The sequence below is a fragment of the Astatotilapia calliptera genome, chromosome 1 (assembly GCF_964374335.1).
Source record: "Astatotilapia calliptera chromosome 1, fAstCal68.1, whole genome shotgun sequence".
NCBI classification, from domain to species: Eukaryota; Metazoa; Chordata; class Actinopteri; order Cichliformes; family Cichlidae; genus Astatotilapia; species Astatotilapia calliptera.
The window spans coordinates 20,825,171-20,850,258 of NC_137422.1; the positions used below are offsets into that span (position 1 = coordinate 20,825,171).

General features: G+C 41.5%; 2 protein-coding genes and 1 long non-coding RNA gene across 4 annotated transcripts in view; 2 read left to right on the forward strand and 1 right to left on the reverse strand.

Moving 5' to 3' along the window:
- Positions 1-2,947: 2,947 nt before the first annotated feature.
- On the forward strand, positions 2,948-7,987 carry cyp2r1 (cytochrome P450, family 2, subfamily R, polypeptide 1). Its single transcript, XM_026167342.2, has 5 exons — positions 2,948-3,571; positions 4,304-4,445; positions 4,551-5,183; positions 5,301-5,630; positions 5,789-7,987. Exons 1-5 carry the CDS (start codon positions 3,335-3,337, stop codon positions 6,004-6,006), a joined length of 1,560 nt encoding a protein of 519 aa, XP_026023127.2. The 5' UTR covers positions 2,948-3,334; the 3' UTR covers positions 6,007-7,987.
- pde3b (phosphodiesterase 3B) overlaps positions 7,591-25,088 on the reverse strand; it is a 49,397-nt gene continuing 31,899 nt past the window's right edge. Inside the window, exons 2-16 of one of the 2 annotated variants that reach the window (XM_026167329.2) lie at positions 21,947-21,997; positions 19,832-20,080; positions 19,479-19,630; positions 18,724-18,824; positions 18,401-18,620; positions 18,201-18,286; positions 17,887-18,047; positions 17,211-17,345; positions 16,698-16,809; positions 16,461-16,574; positions 15,257-15,456; positions 12,936-13,139; positions 12,604-12,765; positions 11,991-12,249; positions 7,591-10,506 (exon numbers count right to left, since the gene is read on the reverse strand). In XM_026167329.2, coding sequence (XP_026023114.1) covers positions 10,304-10,506; positions 11,991-12,249; positions 12,604-12,765; positions 12,936-13,139; positions 15,257-15,456; positions 16,461-16,574; positions 16,698-16,809; positions 17,211-17,345; positions 17,887-18,047; positions 18,201-18,286; positions 18,401-18,620; positions 18,724-18,824; positions 19,479-19,630; positions 19,832-20,080; positions 21,947-21,997 — 2,409 coding nt within the window. In that variant the 3' untranslated portion in view covers positions 7,591-10,303. Of the gene's footprint in view, positions 10,507-11,990; positions 12,250-12,603; positions 12,766-12,935; positions 13,140-15,256; positions 15,457-16,460; positions 16,575-16,697; positions 16,810-17,210; positions 17,346-17,886; positions 18,051-18,200; positions 18,287-18,400; positions 18,621-18,723; positions 18,825-19,478; positions 19,631-19,831; positions 20,081-21,946; positions 21,998-25,088 lie in introns of both variants that reach the window. The other variant, XM_026167321.2, reaches the window with a different exon arrangement.
- On the forward strand, positions 14,544-16,656 carry LOC145425166 (uncharacterized). Its single transcript, XR_013905818.1, has 3 exons — positions 14,544-14,875; positions 14,955-15,087; positions 16,093-16,656. It is a non-coding gene; the product is annotated as an uncharacterized LOC145425166 (long non-coding RNA).

Below are 25,088 nucleotides of genomic sequence, written 5' to 3' on the forward strand. Positions count from 1 at the left end.
TGGTTCCCACAGCACCAAGAGGCTTTCGACCACCTCAAATCATGCCTCTCCACCCCGCCAGTATTGGCGTATTACAACGTCAAGGAGCCAGTCACACTGACATGTGATGCATCATGCTATGGGCTGGGTGCCGCGTGTTTGCAAAATGGCAGACCGGTGGCCTTCGCCTCGCGTGCTCTCACTGACACAGAGACGCGATATGCTCAAATAGAGAAGGAGCTCCTCACTGTGGTGTTTGCCTGCACGAAGTTCAAAGATTATGTCTATGGCAAAGCAACAATCATTGAAACCGACCACCAGCCCCTGGTGACCATAATGAAAAAGCCAATCCATGCCGCCCCTGCCCGGCTCCAGAGGATGTTACTGCGACTACAGAGTTACGACATCAGTCTGGTCTACAAAAAGGGGAAATACATGTATCTAGCCGACACCCTTTCAAGAGCCCCGCTCGCCCCGCTGTCACGCTGCCCGGTTGAACACACTGATTATGAAGTGATGACAGTGAGCTACATCTCCACTGCTTGCCTGGAGGAGCTAAGACAGCACACAGCACAAGATGATGTGCTACAAGCACTCAGCACAGTCATTCAGCGAGGGTGGCCCAGCAGAGAGAGCCAAGTACAGCCCGCTCTGGCTCCGTTTTTTCCATATAGAGATGAGCTCAGCATGGAGGATGGGATCATCATGAAAAGCCACAAAACTGTCATTCCCCAGTCCCTGCACAAAGAGTACATCAACATCGTACACAAAGGCCATCCAGGTACCGAAGCAACCAAGCGCAGAGCTAGGAGTGTCATTTTTTGGCCAGCAATGTCAAAAGACATCGCAGAAGAGCTGCTCTCTTGCACTGTGTGTAACAGCACTAAGACACATCAGCAGAGAGAACCGCTACAACTGCACCCTGTTCCAGCCTTCCCAAGGTCAACGGTGGCTGCTGACATTTTTACCTGGCATGGAAAACAATACCAGGTCCTTGTAGATTCCTATTCAGGATGGATTGAGATTGACCTTCTCCGTGACTTGACCACAGCAGCGGTCATCTCCAAGCTAAAGAGACACTTTTCAGTTCATGGCACACCGCACACGCTCCTCACTGACAATGGCAGACAATACACTAGTCAACAGTTTATTGATTTCGCAAAACAGTGGGACTTCACCCATTCAACCAGCAGCCCAGAGTTTCCACAGTCAAACGGTCTTGCTGAGAGAGCGGTGCGCAGTGCAAAACAGCTCATGGAAAAATCTCACCGAGATGGGACCGACGTGTTTCTTGACCTCCTAAACCTTAGAAACATTCCCCGTGACACACAACTAGGCTCCCCTGCTGAACGCCTCATGTCTCGTCAGACACGCGCGGGCATTCCTGTGTGCAGCAAGCTGTTGGCACCCATTGCAAAAGACACAGGACAGATCTGTGACCGACTTCGCAACAAAAGACTCAGACTGAAGCGTCACTATGATAAGTCCAGTCGCACGCTACAGCCGTTGCAAGACGGACAAGTGGTCCGCGTGCAGACAGAGAAAGGCTACGACAAGCTGGGAATTGTGGAAAGGAAGAGCAAGGAGCTACGATCCTACATCATTCAGGTCGATGGAAGAACCTACAGGAGGAATCGCTGCCACATCCTCCCAGTGGCAGAACCGCCTCCGCCACCACTCCATGACTATGACCCTGAGTGCCAGGACACTAACCATTCTACAATGGACAGTTCCACACTCACACCACAATCACACACACGCTCAAACGAAGATTCACAAAACACATCCTCTCCTCAGCCCCAACCTGCTGTGCAGGTGCCCGGACAGAACATTGTGAACCAGACACCATACACTACACGTGCAGGTCGCATCTGCAGACCCAACCCAAGATACATGTAAATGGAAAACACTAGGATGCCTTAGGTGTAATCAGTTTGTTATCAGTATGTTGAAATATGATGCTTGCTATTTGCATTTTTCATAACTGCTGTTATGTTAAGGTGTGGGGTTACTCCGAGCAAAAAAACATTGTTAAGTTAAAGTTGTGTTAGAAGCACTGTTTAGAAACTTGTGAGTGAATTAGTTTTGTTAGGTGCTACCAGCTAAATGGGGAGGATGTAGATCATTTTGATCACCAAGCAATATTTGTTTGTGCAGACCTGCCATAACTGTGGGGGACTAGTCCAACCGGAATAGTATGGTGGGGGGAGTTTTGTTCTTCCGGTGCGGTCTGTGTGTTTTGTCGTGTGCTGGAGTACCATTAAAGTTTTACAGCGGACTAACATCGAGAGTGATTATTGGCTCGTCGCATCACACGAGAGTGCTACACCTAGAAATGCCTTTTTAACCAAAACCTTGTGTTTTAAAGTTCTCCCAACATTTAAAGGAAGCGGCCATAGCCACAGTCCCCAGCTATGAATACCCAGAAACTTGCACAGAGCCTGAACCGGTACCGGTCCGTGAGTCGTTTGGTACCGGGCCGCGAGAGTTGAGGCTCGAGTGTGAAATGTATGGTTTTCAGGGTTTTTATCGGTTTTTAGCGTTATTTTGTTATCGTTTTTATCATTAACTCGGTTTTCCTGGGTCTTTTCACGTGTGTTATGAATAAATCTTCTTTTTTTCGGTACCGGTACTAGTTTTATTTTGTTGTATTTATCCGCCACACTTTAAAGGCCGGTCCGTGAAAATATTGTCGGGCATAAACCGGTCCGTGGCGCAAAAAAGTACATGCTGAACTTCAAATAAAAGCTGACAAAGAGCACGTACATCTGCTTCATTGTAATTTGGGTGAAAATTACCAAGAAGTCTTATTTTGATACATCATACTCGTGCTCTATAGCATATTCTATATCGATAACTGAGAGACATCTGCAAGCTATTCAGTTGCATGTGTCCATATGTTCACTAGTCTCTTCTACTGTAACGTCATAGATTTGAAATGAATTTAGATGAAATTAGTGTGTGACTGTTTTACATCCTCTTTTATTCACATCTTCGTCTAATCGAATACATTTACAAATGCATTTCACAACCATAAGCTCTAAAGCATGTTCACAACCAGTAACGAGAGGATGAATTGCAGTTGTATGTTGCGCTACCTCCCCTGGAAGTGAATGTATAGTTGCCAAAACTCCGTGTAATAGCCACCGAAATTCTTCGGATCATTGATCGATAGTTGAACAAAGTTCAGCCAAAGTCACACTGATTTTCTGACCAATCTTAGCCTTAGAGGCGGGGGATAGAAACGTGAAAGAAGATACATGTGCGCTTCGGTTGCTCAGAGACGAAGCCGAAGTCAGCAGAGTTGATCTGTTAGGGGAAAAAAGTTTGTTTGGTTTAAAAAAAAAAAAAAAAGATGATTTCAATAAAATCGCCGTCTCTGACGCCGGTGCCCTGCGCGCAGGCTCTGCTCGGTGTGGGCTGTTTGGCTTTCGCCCTCCTCGCGTTCATGCTGGTTCGCCAGCTCGTCAAGCAGAGAAGACCTCCTGGTTTTCCTCCCGGTCCATCTCCCATCCCTGTGATAGGCAACATTTTTTCTTTAGCCACCGAGCCGCACGTCTTTCTCAAGAAGCAGAGTGAAGTTCATGGACAGGTAATGCCCTTACGCGCACTTTATGAATCTAACGCTTTTACTAGTTTGCAGCGTGTACACCCACACCCACACACCAAGAGAACAAAAGAGACTCGCCTTAATGGCCTGGGAACAGCTGGAAAGCGTACAAGTCAGGGCCTCCCCCAAAACACACACACACATATGTATGTATATAAATATATATAGCGCTATTTCTACCGACCTTATATGACTCTCTTGGAAAGGTGAATAAAACTCATAATGGCAACCTGGTAGTTTGTACGTCAGTTTATTTCAGAACACAAACCATGTCACAAAGCTCAGATCATCTCAAACTGGTTTCTTGGACATGACAGTGCGTTCAGTGTACTCGCGCCCCATACTTAACAGCCACCAGATCTCAATTCAATAGAGCTCCTTTGGTGGAACAAGAGATTGACATTAGGAATGTGCAAACAAAAAATCAGAAGCAACTGTGTGATGCTATCATGTTATTGGCAAGGTTTACCAAAAAAGTGCCCACTGAGTGTGTGTATTATAAAACCGTTTGTCTCTCTATTGAATACCAGGGAACTCCTTCTCTAGTTCAGACAGCCACTTTGGAAAGAACAGACCAGCAAAGACTTGCAAATGCAAATACATTTGTCTAAAAAATAGTACATTCCTCTAACAGAGGCTTTAATGTGGATAGAAATGTGTGTGAAGATCTAAATGACTGCAGTGACTGCTAATAATGGAATTCACACCTTTCAGATTTTCAGCCTTGACCTGGGAGGCATCTTGACTGTGGTGTTAAATGGATACGACTGTGTCAGAGAGTGCCTTTACCATCAGGGTGAGGTGTTTGCTGATCGGCCATCACTACCTTTGTTCAAGAAAATGACCAAAATGGGCGGTAAGATGCTTTGATATAACAGTGAATGCCGTTTTTTGCAATCTAAAAAAATGTTATTTTGATTCAAAATGATTAAATTCTGTTTTTCTCTTCCAATGTCCAAAGGGCTTCTTAATTGCAAATATGGCAAAGGCTGGAACGAACACCGCAAACTGGCATGCAGCTCTTTTCGTTACTTCGGCAGCGGCCAGAAACTCTTTGAGAAAAAGATCTCGGAGGAGTGCATGTTTTTTGTTGATGCCATCGATGAACACAAGGGAAAGCCCTTCAATCCCAAACATCTTGTGACCAACGCAGTGTCCAACATCACCAATCTGATCATTTTTGGCCAGCGTTTTACCTACGATGATCGCAACTTCCAGCACATGATTGAGATATTCAGTGAGAATGTGGAACTAGCAGTGAGTGGCTGGGCCCTCCTCTATAATGCCTTCCCTTACATTGAGTATGTGCCCTTTGGGAAACACCAGAAGCTCTTCCGCAATGCTGCTGAGGTTTACAACTTTCTACAGGAGGTTATAAACGGTTTCTCACAGGGCAGAGTGCCCCATGCACCACGCCATTATGTTGATGCCTACTTGGATGAGTTGGAGCAGAATGCAGGCATTCAGGGGTCTTCCTTTTCTTATGAGAATCTCATCTATTCAGTGGGTGAGCTCATTATTGCTGGTACAGAGACTACAACTAACACTCTGCGCTGGGCCATGCTCTACATGGCTCTGTATCCCAACATACAAGGTCAGTTGTAGTAGAAACCCCCAAAAATGTTTTTACTTCTAATTATTTAGTCTGAGTTTGCTCTAAATTTAATGGTTATATAATCTCACCTAATAATCTGTGTTTTTACCTACAAAGAGAGGGTGCACAAGGAGATCGACAGCGTGCTGTCCAATGGGAGGGCGCCCACTTTGGAGGACAAACAGAGGATGCCATACATAGAGGCTGTGCTGCATGAGATTCTACGCTTCTGCAATATTGTACCACTTGGGATTTTCCGTGCCACGTCCCAAGATGCAAAAGTCAATGGGTACACAATCCCCAAAGGGACCATGGTGATCACAAACCTCTACTCGGTGCACTTCGATGAGAAGTACTGGAACGATCCTGGTGTTTTCTCACCGGAGAGGTTTCTGGACAGCAGCGGCAATTTTGTGAGGCGCGAGGCTTTCCTTCCATTCTCCTTGGGTAAGGCTTCGTTTCTCAAAACCAGCATTAGCTATGATTGGTTAAACCAAGTTATTCCTCAAAGACTTTCCTGTTTATTTGCAGATTTGAGATAATTAGCCAGATGCAGTGTGTGTGTGTGTGTGTGAAAAACTAACAGTTTTTTTTTTTTTTTTCAGGGAGGCGTGGGTGCCTGGGTGAACAGCTGGCTAGAATGGAGATGTTCCTCTTTTTCACAACTTTGTTGCAGAGGTTTCATCTTCAGTTCCCTCCAGGAACTGTCCCAACTGTCACTCCCAAGCTGGGCATGACCTTACAGCCCAAAACTTACTACATCTGTGCGATCCGCAGGCAGCAGAAAGTTCCCTGCTCTGGATACACTCCTTTTTACAAGTAGTCAGGTGAACATTTTCAATGGCTTGTTTAGCCATTATGTGTTACACTACTTTGCACAACAATGCAATTGCGTGATAACTTAATCACTCTGAAGTTTCAATGCATTGCATTTTTCCAAAGCATCATTTATGGCAAATACGGCTGTACATCTGATTATTTAATCCACTTTATCTAATTACTATTGCTTCTCTTTTTTTAAAATGAGCAATATGCATGTTTGCACAATGCTCTTTTTGGAAACAACTGGTGAGGCAGCAAGTGATGAAAGAACATCCTGGGAACATGAGTGTCATATTGATTCAGTTCTCTGAGCTCAGAGACTGAAATATCTGTGAACCCTGGGACAGTAGCAATGAGTAGCTTATATGCCAGTCAATGACTTACAGTATGTGCACCTGTGGCGGTTCAGGATAGCACTGGGTCAGACAGAAGACACCAGCAATTTATGTGGGTCACACAAAATGGGATGAACAGACTTTCCAAGAACGTTCGTAACACTGTGTGCTGAAGATAGACGTGGGCCAAGATTCACATCATGTTGACTGACACTGACCCCTTCTCCAGGCATAACGGTCTGTGGAAAATCTTTCTCTTAGAAAGCAAATGCAACCCTGTTTTTTTCTAGAAACTGACGTTGCAACGCTGGTTTCTGTTAAATGGTGCTTCTCAGTATGTACTGAATTTAAGTGGAATGTTAACATTTGTTTGTACTTTATTTGTTTTGTAATGCTGGTGTTTTTGAAGGAGCTTTATGCACATTAATAAAGTATTTTCTAAAAAATTAAAAGACCCAACATTATTCATTTCAAATCTATAAATCATGTTCATGAGAGTGAAAAAGGAACCTGAACATAAACATGGTGCCAAGTGTAAAAAATCTGCCTAATCACACACGCACAGCTACTTGCTGCAACTACCCCTTGTGACAAGGGAGCAGTTAAATTCAGTTCAATTTTATTTATGTAGCAAAAAATCACAACAGTCCCCTCGAGTCACTCTAAATTGTAGGAAAAGACCCTAAAAAAATAGAGAGAAAACCTGCAAAATCAGACGACCCCCACCATGAATATATAAGCAAGCACTTGGTGACAGTGGGAAGGAAAAACTCCCTTTTAACAGGAATAAACCTCCAAGAGCTGAAACCAGCTCCTTTAAAAATGTTTTTCTACCTATAATTCTACTCATAGGTAGAAAAACTAAACAGGCACAGTATGCCCCCTTTGTTAAAGGTGCAGACATTGAAACCATGGAGACAATCCACTCATGAGTCAAATGATTATAAATCAAACTACTAAGATCAAACCAATACATTGAGAGACGCTCACATTTTGTGTACTGATCTTGTGTGGAATTGAAGTGACCTGATCCTTCGTAAATCAAGCATAGTTTGTACATGTACTGTTCCATAAGAGGAAGTGAATACACAGTTGGTATATCTAATGTCTTTAAGGTTATTCTCCTGTTTTTATGGGGTGGCATGGACAAAAAATAAAAAATAAAATTAAAAAAAGAAAAGAAAGGCGTATATATTTTGGGCTCACACAGACAAACACAGACACCAATAAAAATCAATGAGAACTGCTGATACTTGAGGGATGGTGTTTTATGACAGCTATAAATAACAACAAAAATCTGTTGCCTCCACAGTGTAGATAAGGGTGAATGGTTACATTAGACAAACGTACGTATATTGATGCTACATAAGGGTAACAACCATTCATTGATGTATTTATGGCACAATCATCAGAGGACACTGTGGTTTGAAGGACTGCACAGCGAGAAGCCAACAAACTTTTACAACTTAATGAGCTGGAATACGTCAGATCAGGGGCTACCGATGCTTTATAGTCCAGCACGGGTCCATGTGAAAAAAAGAAGAAAATAAAATTATGACACGTTTGTCATATTGTTTATGGCTCTGAGTCCACCCGCTATTCTTAACACTGTCACTGCCACTTTGATCCCAGTGGAGTATTTGACACGAGCTGCTTCTCTTTTCACAAATGGTACCGGAGCAATTTTTTTGTGTGTGTGCGCGTTTTGCCAATCAGCTCGTCACGGCACACAAATGAATCCATGTAGGTAACGTTTGGCACTAGCTGGGTCAGGTGATAAAGACAGGGACAGAGAGAGACGATGAAGAATATAAGAGTGGTTATGATACAGAACAGACAGACGCTGAAGTTGGAAAAATGAAAAAAGCTAAATCAAAACACCAAGCCCCACAGTTCCACACCTGGAAATAGAAGTAGATAAAAACTTTGGAAACACAAAGGTAATTACAGGATCGCAATGTACAATATGTCAGCTGTGTGTAGAAAACAGATGCATTCATTTGATTATTTTAAAAATATATCTTTATATGCACATACTCTTTTGTACAGCGGCTAAACACTTGTTTGGTATTAAAATGTGCACATCTGTATCTATTTTGTGTCTTTAAATATTACTATCTCAGTTTGCACTGCTTACTTAACATTTTCTCCAAACAATATGATTCAATAAGGTGAGAAAGGAGCTAGGTGACAGTTCTAACTTCCCTTTGATATAATGTCTTATTCTAGTGGAATGCCAAGAGTTCTTTAACCTTCCTCATGGTAGGTTAGAATATATATTTATATGTATATATATAGAAACAAAACCAAAGTGACATGAAACTTTGGATCCCTTCTTTGCAAACTGGCCAAGTCATAAGTGTGAACAAAAGAGAAAAGTTTGTCTATCTAAGGTCTGCATTTAGATACTGTTCTGTTAAAATGAGAGTTTGAATTTTAAATCATTTTAAAATTCAATTAAAAAAAACCCTAAAAAAACCCAAACACACTGTTATAGCATGTGTGCATGATGTGCTGCTGCTACAGAAGACACATTTGCAGTCTGCTGACAACCAAGAAAGGCCTTTCTCCAGTGAGATTGTAAAAAGGTTACGCAAACAGTGTATGGATGGCCAAGAGACGGCGCATACCGCATGTCCCTCTGTCACAGAGGATTTCTCGAGGATTGCTTGAATTTGTTTGTAGTCGAGTTGTTCATTGAGAGATTACAAACTACTTCAGTCACCCAGATTTTTAATCTTCTTACGTTTGAAAGTGTATTTCATATTAATGACATAAACTCTTGCAAAATAATTATTCAACTTTGCGTGAATCCTGAGTAACCTTTAAAAAAATACTTAGAATCAAAAAAAAAAGGAAAATGAAGAATCCATTCATTGAATCGGCACTCCTGATCTGAATGCGACATGTTAAACACCAACCAGACGACATTTCACTGATTAGAAATCAACTGTTGCTAACAGGACAAACAAACATACATACAAATTACATAATAAAATAATTAAAAATGCGATCTCTTTCTCCCTGCTCATTCTCTCCGTCACATTCCGGACAAAAATGTTCACACATTCAAACGAAACAAAGGACAGAGAGAGAGAAAAAAAACAAAACAAAATCCAAGAAGACAGGTGGTACGCATGAGTAAAAGCATCAAAAATGATGCATATATAATGCTATTAATCAGTCAACATTTCAATACTGTCTCTGTGACTGAGTCTGATACAGTGTTTCGTGTCACCAGCAAGGAGAGAACTACACAAGCCTAGGCTCTGGGCCAATATGGACTTAGTAAAGGTTCAGACAGGCACATTTGCTATATATATGTATATATATATATATATATATATATATATTTACATATATATAATTCAAAAATATACCTGACATTGAAGCTGAAACAGTTTCAGTCTCTTGTCTTTCCTTTGGTAAAGGGTATCTACCACTTCATGATGTCATTTGCTTCAGTATGTTTCCTCTACCTTTCCTTTTGAAATACACAGAAACTGTTTTTGTACCTAAGGGAGGTGGTAAGTGTTAAGCGCTTTGCATTCAAGGCAGCATCACAGCCAAGTTACCATGGAGGACAAGTTCATCCTGGACGTCAGTCCACGCTCTTCTTTTTCTGCACCTTCTGCCTCCTCAGTCCTGGTGCGTTTCTCTGGGTGCACTTGACTCTCCATGGGGTGAAAGTGCATAGGAGTTGGGCCCCCACCGTTGCAGTAAGGATCCGCTCACAGTAGTAAGGCCTTTTTGTTTCTCCAAAAACCACGTGACTGCTTAAGCATTTGAGTGTCAGCACAGTGAATCTTTCAATATGTTTGTGTGGGCGTGTGTAAGAGAGAGGGAACGTGTGTTTTATGTGCATTTGTCAAATGTTAAAGTCGGTGAAAGGCAGGTGGTTGAGGGCCTCGTGCCCTTGTACTGCCTCTCCTTTTCTTGTCCACGCGTCTGCTCCTCTTGCTGCTACTGACGCTCCTCCCCTTCTTCCTCCTCTTGGATGACCTGGATGTCATCTGACGGAGAGGTGGGCAAACTGTCTGGCTGCTGCTGTTTGGCAAGCTCTTTGCTCTTATCCTCCTCATCGATGACCTTCTTCCACACCTTGTGGTTCTCTGTCAGGTGCTGCATGATGCTGCAGAACAACCTGCGCCGTTTTTTCCTCCTTCCTACAACAACACCAAAAATAAAAAAATAAATGTGTTTAGGGAATTCCACACTGGTGTAACTGTAACGTAAACATAAATGATTCTTTATTTTCTCAACACATCAACCGACTCCCCGTCTGACCAGGGTGGGAAATAGTCAGATCATAGACTGTAATTAAAGGATGGACGCACAGTGACATCACTCATTAGTTTATAAAGTCCCATTTATAAGCCTTGATTATTTATTTTTAAAATTTCACCAGACATCACAGGTGGAGGTGGATCCAACTAAGAAACAAGAAACACTGGCCACTCTTATGATTTTTTAAAATCACAACAAACAAATTACATAAAAAACAATGTTTGATCAACTAATTATAAAATTATGTACTAAATAAACATCAACATGCCGTATGACTTGAAACCTGGGACTGAGACTGTAAAAGTTTCACAAGTGCTATAAATTACATTTTACTTTCATACAGATGGTCTTTAAGAGAGTTGGCCCCTGCTGGCTATCAGGACGAATGAGATATTTTGCATTGCTTTAACTTTTCAGACCTGCAGGCTTTGTTGATATATATACAGTGTATGAAACTGACTGTGCAACCAGGAATAGAAATAAATGCAACAATCAATGTCAACTAAGAACATTTCTGAAAAAATTTTGAGTGTGCAATTAGATAATAATTATTAGATAATAATTACTGATATAATAATTATATAATTACGATTTGAGTTAGTAGCAGCCAATACTGTTAACAGCTTAACAGCTTAGAACAGAAAGACAGACAAAGTGGAAGTGCTGGTATAGTTTGGTGTAGGTATAAACTCCAAGTACAGCAAAAGTTTTAGCACTGGTTAGCGTAAAGGGACGGTTTAGGTTGGTAAAGACGTTGAAAATAAAGAAAAAAATCATTGCCTTATCATACAAGGACTGTCAGCCTAACAAAACGCATTGGCAGCAAGAGGAATCTTCTAGTGCAAAACACTGAGCAGACCGAGGAAGTTGGAAGCAGTTAAATTTGACCAAAACAAACAAAATCGCTCTCAACTGTAACAACTATCATGGAAGCATGTAATTTTCTGTCTGTATATATAACAAAGTGACAACGGAGACTGAATGAGTTGATTGTTCTTCAATGTGGAGGGGGTTTTTTTGGACACAGTTCTATGCGAATTTCAGGAAAACTATCAAACAAATCGGTACCAGGAGTTATAGCGTGCTATTCTCGACACAGTCACTTTGATATAACTTTTACTGAGGTTTTCTCAAAGCTGCACAAGGAGTACAAAATAGTACAAAAGTGCTAAATACTTTAGACTGTTACACTAAATTAACCAATTAGCTTAAAAACAGGGAGAGGTAAATATCAAAATGTCAGACGAGTCAATGTCATGCTGTTAACAGTCACATGACCACAAAACCCAAAATACTAAGAATACCTGTCTCATAACGACACCTGAAGTGGCTTTATTTAAAATTTGTGGGTACCACATCTTACTTGGTGCCAGCTCTTCTTCTAGCTCATCTTCCTCATCTTCATCTTCGTCTGTTTCGATGTCCACCTGGCCCTCTTCGTCATCATCATCCGACCCCTCTTCAGTGATCCAGTGGCCAGGAAGTAAGCCAGCAGCATCGTAGGAGTTACAAAGCGGTCCTACAATGTGTGTGATGAAGGACTCCTGCAGCTTGGCCAACTGAGGGGAGGAGCGGTCCATGAAGGGGCTGATGGGTAATCCCAACCTGGATTCTTCATCTCCCTGCAGATTAAAACCGCAGATTACAGACATTTAGAGATGAGATTTGATATTTGATACAAACTATATCACAATCAGAGGAACAGAAAGCGTTGCGCAGCTCTGACTTTTTTCCTCGTATGACCATGCGCACACAAAAGCAGATTTGACACAAATTTGAAAGGTTTTTTGAGTGTTGATATTTCTTGATATTTCTTCTTTCCTGGTTTCAGGATCAGTTTTACAAGAGGGTGCACTCTCATTTTACAAAAAAGTTCAAATCTTCTAGAAGGAAATGCTTAAAGTTTAATACAGAGATAAAAATCTATGATCTATGATAACTAAAAACTCTCTGCAGCATTAGCACGCAGTCTGTACCTGTTCGTAGAACTCATTGACGATTCCTTCTGTCCATTTGAGGTGCAAGTCACGGACTTTGGCTGGTCCATTGATATCTGCCAACTTTATGCACACTTGGCACACCAGCAGTCTATCGTTCTCGTTGGTCCAATCAATTCCTGGACTGTTCACATCGTTCACCTGTTTACAAAGATGGATGCCTTAGTACAACTTGTATCGTAGACTCATTATGCCATGTATTGCTCAACTGATTTTTTTTTTAACTTAACAACCTCTCAATGCTTAAATCAATGTTTTGCAGAAAATTATACTTTTTGTAAGCTGTCTGTTCAAAATAATTCATCTCAGACCTTGGAATTGAATTCAGCCAGGAAATCAAAGTGCTTCTTGAGGTCTGTGGCCAGTATAGCCTCGATGACGAGGAAACGAAAACGCTTGAATTCCATGTGATCCAGGTTGACGAGGAAGTTGAACTCAGGTTGGGAAAGGTAGAGGCTCCAGGCAGATGCTGCATGGTGGTTCTCCAGCACTGAGCGGTCATTGTACAGCACAGCCTACAGCGCCCAGGAGGACAAAAGCACAAGGTGTCAAAGTGGCACACTAAAATGATTCCTAAAAAGTTCTAAAAGGTTAATAATAGGGTTGCTCGTGTTGTGCGTATGAGCTGCATAACTTGTATTGTGTATAAAATCGCAAAGGTATTGATTTTTAAATCCCGGGTGATCGTTCTTGAGTTATAGTGTTCACTGTTTAATAACAAAGTCCTTAGATCTCAAGGTCAAAGGTCATTATTATTCAAACTAATCCAGACTCTTAGTAGATTCACCTATTGCATCAAACTGTCGACAAACTGTCAAGTCAGGTGATGGAGAAGTGATCATTTTGCCTTGTTCTGCAGCCACAGTACTTGTGCACTTGGCAGTCAATGAATCGTCCATAAAGTCGTCCGTATAACAAAGTATTGTAGAGGCAAATGTGAGGCCATCATTCTCAAGCAGCTAAAACCTGGCCTAAACCGGATCATGCAGCAGGACAATGTTACGAGCAAGAAAAAGAAAAGAATCAAGGCGTTTAATGGAGCAGTCAACGTCTAGAATCAACCTGACTGAAATGCAGTGGCAGGACCTTTGAGAGAGCTGTGCATAAATGAATGCAAACCTCAATGAACTGACACAATGCTGCAAAGAAGAGACAAAATTCAATGATTCAGAGGTGGTTCTATCAGCTACTGAATCGTGGGGTCACCTTAGGTTTTCACATTCTGGTTCTGCATTTTAGCCTAGTGTCTGTTAAGTAAATAATGAGACAGTGTAATATGTCATTTTCATCTTAGATCAATCTTAGTATGTAAAACTTTTACTGTGACAAGCAAAGGCGCAGACACAGCTGAAAACATCTACTGGTTGAAAGGTATCAAATGATAACAAATGTTAAAACATTTGATACCACAAAATACTTAAGATCCTTTCAACAGACATAGTGGTCGTCAACATCGTTAGCAATCAATAGGTCCAAGGTTCTTTTCTCCTTTTCTTTTAACTCACTTTCCTAGCACGAAACCCAGACAGAGTGAGCGCTATCACTGGACATGTCGTCAAAATACAATATTTAAACTGGGGCAAGTGGTTAACTGTTTCATCGCTCATTTACATAACTCACCACCAATGAGGGAGCATTAACTGGCCATGTGGTGACAAGCTAATCTTGCACATGATCTTCATTTGTAGAGATAACTAAGGAAGTCTCAGGAAATCAAATAACACCTCAGCGTAAAATAGCCTGTCAGACAAGCACAAGTGTGGCTCGTGTGTCACGCAGCGGTGATGTAAAGAAAAGTTAAAGATTAACTGAAAAACCGGACACTAACTACATAAAGACAAACCACAAAAAATACCACGTGAGGCAATCTGATACCGAGGTGCATGCAAGTTAAAATTTAACATTATGCTTACATTGCTGCATTAGCTGTAATGCTATCTCTAGTGTAGGAACCTAATGTATCTGATGTTACTATATTGCTAGTAATGTTAATATAATAAATCATACATCTTATGTCCAGTGGCAGTAAGTATTCCTTGGGGTGGAATCGGAGGAATGTAAAAGTAAAGCCACACAATATCCGTCGGGTGACACTTCAGGGAAGCCCAATCAATGCTGCACAGACAGCCATGTGAGTTTCTGTATGTACACGAGGCTTGTCTCAGGCCAAGTGTTGATATTTGCTCTTGGGCTGTTGGTCTTCAGGGAAAACAGGTTCCAGCGCCTTTCAGGCAATGACCATCAACAGCCAGTGAGTAATTCACCCTGCAGACTTTGACATAAATGTATTTTGTACTTTGTTTTATGGAAGATACTGTTAATTTCCACAGGAAGCCTAGAGGACTATATAGACTGGCCACCAACTCTGAGTGTGAGACACCATATCTAACACTGCTGTACTAGCAAACAAAGCGCAGGACAAATACTAAGTGATTTATCCGCCTAAATAGGGGTGTAAGCTGAGTAAGTATAACTAATAACAACATTTTGTATACTCTGTCTTCACCACTCCATTTTTAGCAATCCATGAAAATGGCACTTTGCCTTAACCCATATTTTGAATTCATATTGTTATCCTCTGTTTCTGTTATGTCTGCAACCCTCTGAAGTACAAGCAGAAACTGTACGCTACCTGAGGTGCATTAGTGGCTACTAGAAAGGCATTTGTGCGACCAGGGTGGTCATAGTCGTGCATTGCAGCTGCTACATAAAGGGCCATGAGCTCCAGGGCAGGGATGTTCCAGGACAGGCAGCCATAGCTGTCATCTGAAATTGAGGAGCTCTTGGACGAGGCGTAGGATATCCTGCCTGGAGAGATTCCACTGTCTGAATCTGGAACATAACAAACAAGACTGATGAGTCTCAGCAATAAAAAAAATCAGACAGATTACACTTTTAGCTCTTTTGTAATTAAGCAAAACTAAACTGGAGCTAATGTAAAGGTCTCCATACACCTACATGCACACGCACACACACACACACACACACACACACACACACACACACACACACACACACACACACACACACACACACACACAGAGCGTTCTATGCCAGCGTATTCGCTGTTTTAGATTTCATTTCCCAGATCACTTCCATTTTCTCACTCCCCCTCTCCTTATCAAATGACAGCTGCTCTGGCAGCAGTGGGTGCACGTCAGTGGATAAGCCTCAGATAATTTCTAATAGAGCTTAAATATCATCTGCAGAAACGAGCCTGGGAATCTCTGCCATTTGAGCCAAACCATCTGCTTTCTTTAAACCAACCCGTGAGGGAGAAACTCTTAAAAGCATCAAGCAGCAGTAACAGTGCGGGCACTTCCAAAGCATGCACACTTTAGCTAAGTTAACACAACAAGGCTAATTATGTTTAGTTGGCTGTATTTTTTTTTACCAGAACAGAAAAAAATGAAACTTAGAAGACCAAAGTGTTTCTGCATGTTAATGACATTTTAAATTTTTTTACAGTGTGAGGGAATCACTGGGAGTCAATGTTGTGCGACCATGTGTTTGGACTGCAAACAGCATTGTCTAGAGCAGCTTTCGCACATGCACTACGGCCCTGAACTTTTCAAGACACGGAGTGAATGTAAATGAATGTAAATGTTCAATTCAGGCAGATCAATCGCTGACTTTACCCCGAGACCTATTAGTACAAAGGTCGGATAATATCCAACTGAGCGCAAATCCAGGCCCTGTGTCCTGTCACCTGCACACTCTACCCCGGTGCCTCCCTCTGTCTAAACCAAATGGCAGTATTTCCAGTGGAGGAAACTGGTATGCATGAGAAAAGTGATTTATAAGATTATAATGTAATAGTACAAACTGTTGTTTACCTGTGTCACTCCCAGTCACATGCTCACTGTGGATCTGCTGGAACCCAGGGATTGGTCGAGTGGTCAGGTACCAAACAGCGTGCAGCACATCAGTAGCATGTACCCGATTATGATCTGTGTGTTTTTAACCATAACAGTTTAACTTAAAAATTATTGTGCTTGATTATTGCAAAAATAAACATAACCATGTATAAGATTTTTTTTTAAGTCTTAAACACTGCACAGCGCAACACTCACAAGGAATGTCTCTGTATCCATTTTCCAGAGCACAGAAGTATGTCATGAACTCCCTCACAGGGATCTTGAAGATCTCAAAGAGACACATATCCTGGAAAAGGGTGTATGTCACCTGGGGAAAGAAAAGGCAACTTTACTAAAACACCCATCCGAAAACAGGAAAGCCAGCGACATCACATCAGTTTAGTGCTACAGTAAAACAAAGTAGATTCCACAAGTAATAAAGTCCACAGTTGGCTCAAACTGAATCATACTCATAATCATAATCAGTCATAACTTAGGGAGGAGGTACCGGAGCATCCAGGCTCCACTAGACTGCTGAAAATGTATGAAGCTGTGCCTCTGGGGCACCTCTGCTAATTTTGGTAATCAAAGTTTACGAAAAAACTGGACATATTCACTTCAGACTAAAAGGTTTAAAGTCTATCCAACAGGGAAAACAATGGTCATTATATGCTACTAGCAGAACTGCTTATCAGATATGTACATATTGGGTTTGGAGTTGTTACTAACATAGCTTAGGATCCTTCCGGTCTTCCCTCCTGTTTTGTCCACCAGGTCAAAAATCTGGAAGTTCCAGGTGTTCATCCTCTCCATGAGGGTCTCGTGTTCCTCAAGCATAGGATCTAGCATAAACTCCTGTTCATCCTGATGACACAAGATCATTAGGCTCACTATAGACAAACAAACAACAAAACAATGCAGTATTTTCCTTCTGATTCTGCAGCTAGCCTGCTGACAGTTTGATCAGAGATTTGCAAATATTTTGTTTGCTGGTCACCGCTAATGTACCCTTCTGCTGATAGCAGGACCTCGCATGGCGTATTAAAACGGTGCTAAACACCTTGCTTCGTATCTCCGATAAACTCCCAGGAAGTTGTCATTGAAGGCTTTTTACAGCTTCTTTGGGCATTGCATGGTCTGACCTTGGGAGGAATTTGCTGAGATATCTGATCCTCGAAAGCCTGAGCAATAAGACCAGTTTTTTGGTCTGACTGCTCCAGACCAAAAAACTCCCCAAACGTCTCACACTTGTTGATGATCAGTTCTTCAAGTGCATTTGATTAGCAGTATCTGGCTGCTAATCACCCTCTTAACTTCTACGGGAACAGTGCACTTATGTTTTTTTCACAGGTTGTTCTCCGGTCGATAATCACACTGTGAGTAAAAGCCCTCTGATTAAGCTCACCTCTGATTCCTGAGTCTGCTGGTCTGTGCTCGTGCTCTTCTCCTTCTCCTCCTCTGTCAGCCTCTGGTTCCCCCCATCGTCTGGGCACCCATCTTCAGACACATCCATCTCCGAACTCTCCTCCCTGATCAGAGGTTCTCCTATGAACTCTGGTCCTTCCCCTGCTATGTATAAAAACACAATGTAAAACCACCCAGTAATGCATCACATGCAGAGAAAAACATTAGCACCTTACGCAGCTTATAGAAGTTTTATATTTTCAACCCTAAGACTCGAAACTGTGCCATTGTTCCATAACATCTAACTATATGTACCTGAGCGTCTCCGCTGAGCCTCAGTGGTGTACGGTTGATGGGATTCCCCTGTATCACTGTTGCCCTTGAGCATCTGACGACCACAGCTAATAATCACAGACATAACCAAATGCAATCCATCATATATCTTAACGGCAATCGCTGATAGACTGGATAAAAGATGACAGTGTGGCGTGTCTCTTCAGTTCTGCAGGTCTCACCTGGTGCAGAGAGGTAAGGCGGAGCTACGGAAATCAGGGGAGTTTACTGTGTAGCCCAAGGGTTTATGCAGGTTCAGATTTACACTAGGCTTCGTCAAGAAGTCAGCCGTGTCTGGGAACTCCACAGGCAATCGAGGAACAAGGGATGATGAAGAACCTGTGCCTACAGTGGGAGGACTGTGGCTTGGAGAGGTGACGGGGCTCAGGCTCGGTGATGTGCCTAGAGAGAATAAAGGGAGTGCAGGAAAAGACAAAAACAGAGTCAAACATGAGTAATAAACAGACGTGCAGTGAGTCCGAGGAGCTTTATATTTAAGTCTCACCTGCTCTCCTGGGCCCCGCATGGTATGTGAGGGTGACAGAGGAAGATCTCTGCTTGGGAATGGTGAGCAGGTTTGCATTAGGCCCATTGGACAAACCTGAGCTGCAGGACAAAAACACATATATTAAACACGGGATTTATCAAGAAAATATAAAAAGGGTTTCTTTTTATCAGATGTTATGCATTATCCAGACAAAGAACAACAGTTCAAGGCTACTCTGGCAAGCCAATCACGTTACACTACAGAAACAAAGACAAAAAAAGGTGCCAACATAGCCAATCCTCTCCTGCCATCCAGTGGAGACACACGGTAACAGGCACTGCACCCCACCGTCACTATGGTAATTCAAACCAATTTTGAAATGAATTTATTTAAAGCTTCTAAACCCATTTTTAACACTGAAGTGTTATGCTATAATTAATAAGTCCATTTCTTGATTGTGCATCAAAGAATAGATTTGCTAGTCCTTGGTTCATCGAGGTAGCCTTAGTTAAAGAAGTGACAACTGTACTAAAAGTACAGTGATTTATTTACATTTGGGTAAAACTATCACTGCACTTACTTTTCATGATAACTTTCATTATGACTTTCTGGCAATAAAAGGAACACGTTAGATCCTGCAAGAAAAGCAATTTTATCTGCTCCAAAACAGGAGAGATTCAAGTAAGAGATAAATAACGTGCGCTAGCAGCTCTACAGATACTCTTGTGTTTCTGCGAGGTGGTAAGGTAGACGGCTGAGTTTGTGATGAGTACCTGATCAAGTTGAGGTCAGGGTGGGGTCTCTTGCCGTTGTTACGTTCCCACCGTAAAGAGGCGCAGTCAAGAGAAGGGAGTGTGGAGGATGCAGATGAGGTGGAGCTACGCCTTGGCTGAGGGGTGGGGAGGCTGTTTCTGCTGTTCAAACCCTGATTGGTGAAGAAAGATCCAGTGATAAATATATGTTTTATACAGTAACATTAACATCATAAGTTAACTTGGCTGACTATTTGAAACTAGTAATCAGTTTTATGGCTTCAGAACTATTTCCCATCACAAACCAGTGCTGGTTAAAACTATTAATAACTGATAAGGGACTAGTTTTGTGCAGTAGTAACACTTGTTCCCACCTTAATAGGTTTCCTATCACTCCTCTCTACAGAGTCCTCCACCTCATCGCAGGAGTAGAAACCTGGAAAGGGGGTAAAAGGGTTGACCCTGGGGCGGCATGAGCCTGAAAACGTCCCCATGAGGCTGGAGATGCTGCGCAGAACTGAGATAGTGTGTGGAGGCAGCGACGAGTCCATGAGCAGGTCTGACACCAGATTCCTGGCCTCGTTGATGACTGAAAGGTCCACACCGTTGCCGCTCACTGCACCCTGTTGTAAATGCACATACACTGCACAGGTTAGGGAGCAGAGCTGCAAAGGCAGACATAAAATGACAGTTAAAAGTTTATGGTTTGTGGTGTCTAGTAGACTCCTGCTGGAGTGTGAGTACTGGTTTATGGCAGATAGGTGGCCAGGAATAGTATGAGGTTTATAATCGCGTTCTTTATTTCTTCACGCTCTCTTTTATAAATTCCACTTTCCCATAAATTACACATAAACTGTGCAAAAACATGAAGAAGGCATTTTAAATGATTCTGAATCCGGTCCTTGACGATTTTGGTTTCCACTGACTGTTATGTCTTTGTGTAAATTGCACAATGTACATCAACTTTATATACAGTCACGTGATAGATAAAGATAACGTTTTCACAGGACTCTATTCATCACTGTAAAAAACTAACAACCCATGACTCAGCCACTCGTAGGTCTACTTTTAACAGCAATAACTTGAAGTTATCGTTTTCTTTATGACTTTATCCATCTCTTACATCATTGTTTTTTTTACCCACTTCCTTTACAGCATTGCTTCAGTTCAATGAATTTTGGGCATTTGTGCACCCACAGCTCCTTCAAAGTCACACCGTTTCAACCAGGTTGATTTTGGACACCTTGATGCTTGTCTCTTCAGCCATTCTGCTGCTGCTCTGTTTGGGATTATTGTTCTGCTGTTTGGCCTATTTTAGGCTGAGCTTTAGCTCTCAGTTAAATGGTCTCACATTCACTGATAATTCATTGTCAACCCAATAACTGCAAGGTGCCATAATAATGTGGCTGCTAAATCATCAACCCTCCACCACCATGCTTGACAGTTGCTTGTGTAGTGTTTGTGTTGATGTGTTTGTGTTTGGTTTTCCCCAGATGTGGTGAAATGTATTACAGCCAAACATCTCTACCTCGGTCTCATCTGTGGTTTGTTCGGATGCAGTTTTGCAAACCTAAGCAATTTTCTTCTTAGAGAGAAGATGCTTTGTTCTTGCAACCCTTCCAACGAAGCCATACTTGTTCAGTCTTTTTGAACTTTAGCATTTAACATGCTAACTGTGGCCTGTTAAGTCTGAGATGTAGCTACTGGGTTTTTTGCAGTTTCTTCAAGCATTTCACGCTCTGACCTTGGGTTGAATTTCCTGGGATGTCCACTCCTGGAAATCTTGTGGCATTTTGTAACACACACTTGAATGCTCCAGACTAGAAACTAACTTCTTCTAGAAACTTCTGCGTTTCCGCTCACACTTGCGTTTACATTTAATCAAGTACATTTGATAAGCAGCACCTGACTGCTACTTACCCTCTTAGTTCCTATGGATAGACTAAGGGTGTACTTAGTTTTTCACAGAACTGCAGATCTGATGTGTAATTTAAGTGTTCCCTAATTGTTTCTAAACACTATGTATTGTTTCCAACTTCTTCTTCCACATGATTTCTATTTTCTTGTCTCCTTATCCCTCTTCTCTTCCTCTAGCCTTTTGCACAGCAAGATAATAAAAATAGTGTACGTGGATGAAAACACACTGTCTAGACCAGAAATTTGGATTATTGAAGTGACATGCTATTGTCTAAAGTGAAATCCCCAAAATTGTGAGCGCAATCTGTTACAGGGTTTTATCCCTTCTTTTTTTTAGAGCAGATTTCATATGAAATGCTGTTGTTTGTGAGACACAAGAGCAAAACCTGACGAAAAGGTTGCTGTAGGAACAAAATGCGTGTTTTAACTTAACGCACTAAACCTGAATTACTCTCTGTGGGTGGACTACAGACTGACTATCTAAAAGAAACTATATAGGCAGTGTGTTTCCTGAATTACCCACAACCTTAAACCCTCATAAACATGCGAGCTAAACAAAGCACAGCACTGACCTGATACTGTGGTTTGTACCAGTGTTTCAGATCCCAGTCCCATAAGATCATCTGAAAAGAAGAAACAAAGGAAACGTCAGTCAAATGTCATCTTTGTATGTTGTGTGTTTATTTATAAAAGAGAATATGAAATGTATCTACACAGATGGAGCTCGGGCTCTGACCTATGCTCCACTTTGAGCACAATGCTTTATGACCTTATAGAGCAGGCGCCGGTGGGCCACAAACAGACAGCTTCTGCTCGTCTGTTCTTCATGTTATCTAAACATTAAACACAACAGTGTAGTCGCAGATTACATTAGGGATTCCCCGTGCCACAAAATACAAATTTTACTACAGGTATGCTAATGCAGTCTGCCTGAGTGACGGCAGACAGAGGCCTCTCACTGAAAGCAAAAGCAGAAAAGCAAACCACGAAAACCACCAAGGTGCGTCTACCAGAGGTGTGGACTCGAGTCACATGACTTGGACTCGAGTCAGACTCGAGTCATTAATTTTATGACTTTAGACTTGACTTGAAAAAATGTTCTAAGACTTGTGACTTGACTTGGACTTTTACACCAATGACTTGGGACTTGAATTGGACTTGAACCGGTTTACTTGAAAAGACTTGATATTTTACCCCAAATATAAAATTTAACATGCATATTATATAGAGATTGAAAATGTGACGTCATTCACGGGTAGAACCGCAAAGGATTCTGGGAACTCGTGGCAAGCGGTACTAACGCACGCAGGCTTTCAATTGAAATCAGTCACACAGCGATAAAAAGAAACACAAAAATGTCAAGAAGCTGTTGTATTATTAACTGCAATAGCCGGTCGCATGACAGCCACGGGAAGCCGACGGGTAAAGAGATCGGTTGGTCGTTGAAGAGAAATTGTTCGAGCCATGTTTCCAAAGTAACAAAGACGCGACGGATGGCCTGGATTGCAGCCATTCAAAGATCAAATATAACGTCCCAGAACACTCCAGCTCACAGGTTAGTCTGCTCCAAGCATTTACACGAAGGTCAGTGTTTTTTAGTAGTTAATACGTCATTTTCATAACATAATTGGTGATATAGGTTACAAGCAAGTCTGGCGCTGAACAGAAATTGTCGCGCTATGCTCCTTTATTTATTGTGCATAAATAGTGAATTGTCCTGACACAATATTGCGTTTCGCTTCTGTTATTATGGTACATTGACAAAAACATATACTTTTATTCACAGGATAAAACAGGTTTTTTGTATCACTAATTGCCCAGTACGATTACAGCATACAATATTATTGTCACTGCTACATTTCTGTGATGCTACCAGAAATTATTTCCACTACTAATTAATTACCGTTGAGCTCAAAGGTCCTATTAATAAACGGTTAACGAATGTGTATTTATGACGACGATTTGTGAGACTGGTAAACTTATGATACGTACGATGGTCTTTCGTTCTACACGGTGCATTTCAAGGTCCTGTACCCATCCGTCGGTAAACTGTACCTGAGCTTGTTGCAGTGACCTGAAGTTACTAAACTTCATGAGTGTATGCACTCACTCCAAGAACCGTATAATTATAAATATGCATATAAATATGCTACAATGAGATAGCTGACTTTATCTAACTAGCAAATGTTTTCCAGGCTACGTTGGTGATTCAGTTTTTTTTAATGTGTATGATATTTTTGTCATGCGATTTTAAAGTCGGTCCTACAAGCGCATCCAAGAATAACATGCAGCTTATCTCAGAACTGTCGGTGAAAATTATTCTTGGAGCTAAGTTTAATTGAGCTGCATTTTATAGAGGTGCAATTTCACAATTTGTGTATATTTTCTAAGTTCACTATTTTGTCATGTGTTGAGAAAAACACAGATTAAAAAATTACATGGTCTAATATTTACATTTAGCATAACTGCAACATTATTTTTTCGTTTTTTTTTTTTTAAAGACTCGAAAGGACTTGAAATTCAAAGTTTCAGACTTGTGACTTGACTCGGACTTTTACACCAGTGACTTGAGACTCGACTCTGACTTGCCTGACATTACTTGAGACTTGACTTGAGACTTGAGGATAAAGACTTGAGACTTACTTGAGACTTGCAAAACAATGACTTGGTCCCACCTCTGGCGTCTACAATAGAGCTATGAGATCTTATCAAGCCTCAACTACGTCAATTAGAAGCGCTATCTGTTGGTAACTACAAAGGAGCTCTCACATATTACAGAGCTGCACAGTCAAAGTGCTGTGCAAGTTGTTTAACAGTATGTTTCAGAAATAGCCTAAAGCTTTATGACAGCATATACAAATGTAGCAATTTGTAAGTATTTGAATTTAGTTATCCTCTTGCACATTTTCTGTTTTCCTAACATTTCAGCCATGCACTTTATAAAATATATGCATATGCATTTCTGGGTAGCATAACAAATCACAACGTGAAGCTTACGAACTGGATAAATGTGTGCCAAAAAGTGAACTTTCATGTGTAAAAATCCAGACATTAAACATTTCTTTTGCAGCACCAGCATGCAGTCTCACCCCGCTCCACAAGAGGGAGAACCGCAGGGGAGTATGCCTCACACAGAAGCAGCACAAGTCTCATCTGATCATGTAAACACGCATGCAGCCATGATACCATCAGACATAATTAGGTCACAATCAGCAAAATCAAAAGCAAATTTTTATCATTCTGAAATATTACTGTTACACGGGACTGAGCAGAGGAACACTGAAAAGCAAAAAGTTTGCGTTTTGGCACTTAAATGCCAAAACTAGCTATTTTACACTATATTTTTTATCAGCTGCAGCATCATTTGTTGATTATGTCCATACAGTAATCTATTACTAAGCTTGATAAATAGATCAGTAGATCCATGCCATCTCCTCTAATCACGGACTGTTTCACTGATCAAAGTGGGATGATGGGTGTTTGTCATCAGCATCTGTACAGTGCTGCCAAACATTTAATATGGCAAATAAGCCCTGCCATGGCAACCCGACATAGAGGCCAGCAAACAATGCTCCATACACCATGGCAACGAGATGGCGGGAGACAGCCTGAGGACAGAGTTGTTGGCCTTCTGCTTGTTTACAGAGAGAAATAGAAGGGCCGAAACAGAGAGGGAGATGGGTAAAAGCTGAAGGAGCGGATGCCATTAAAGCC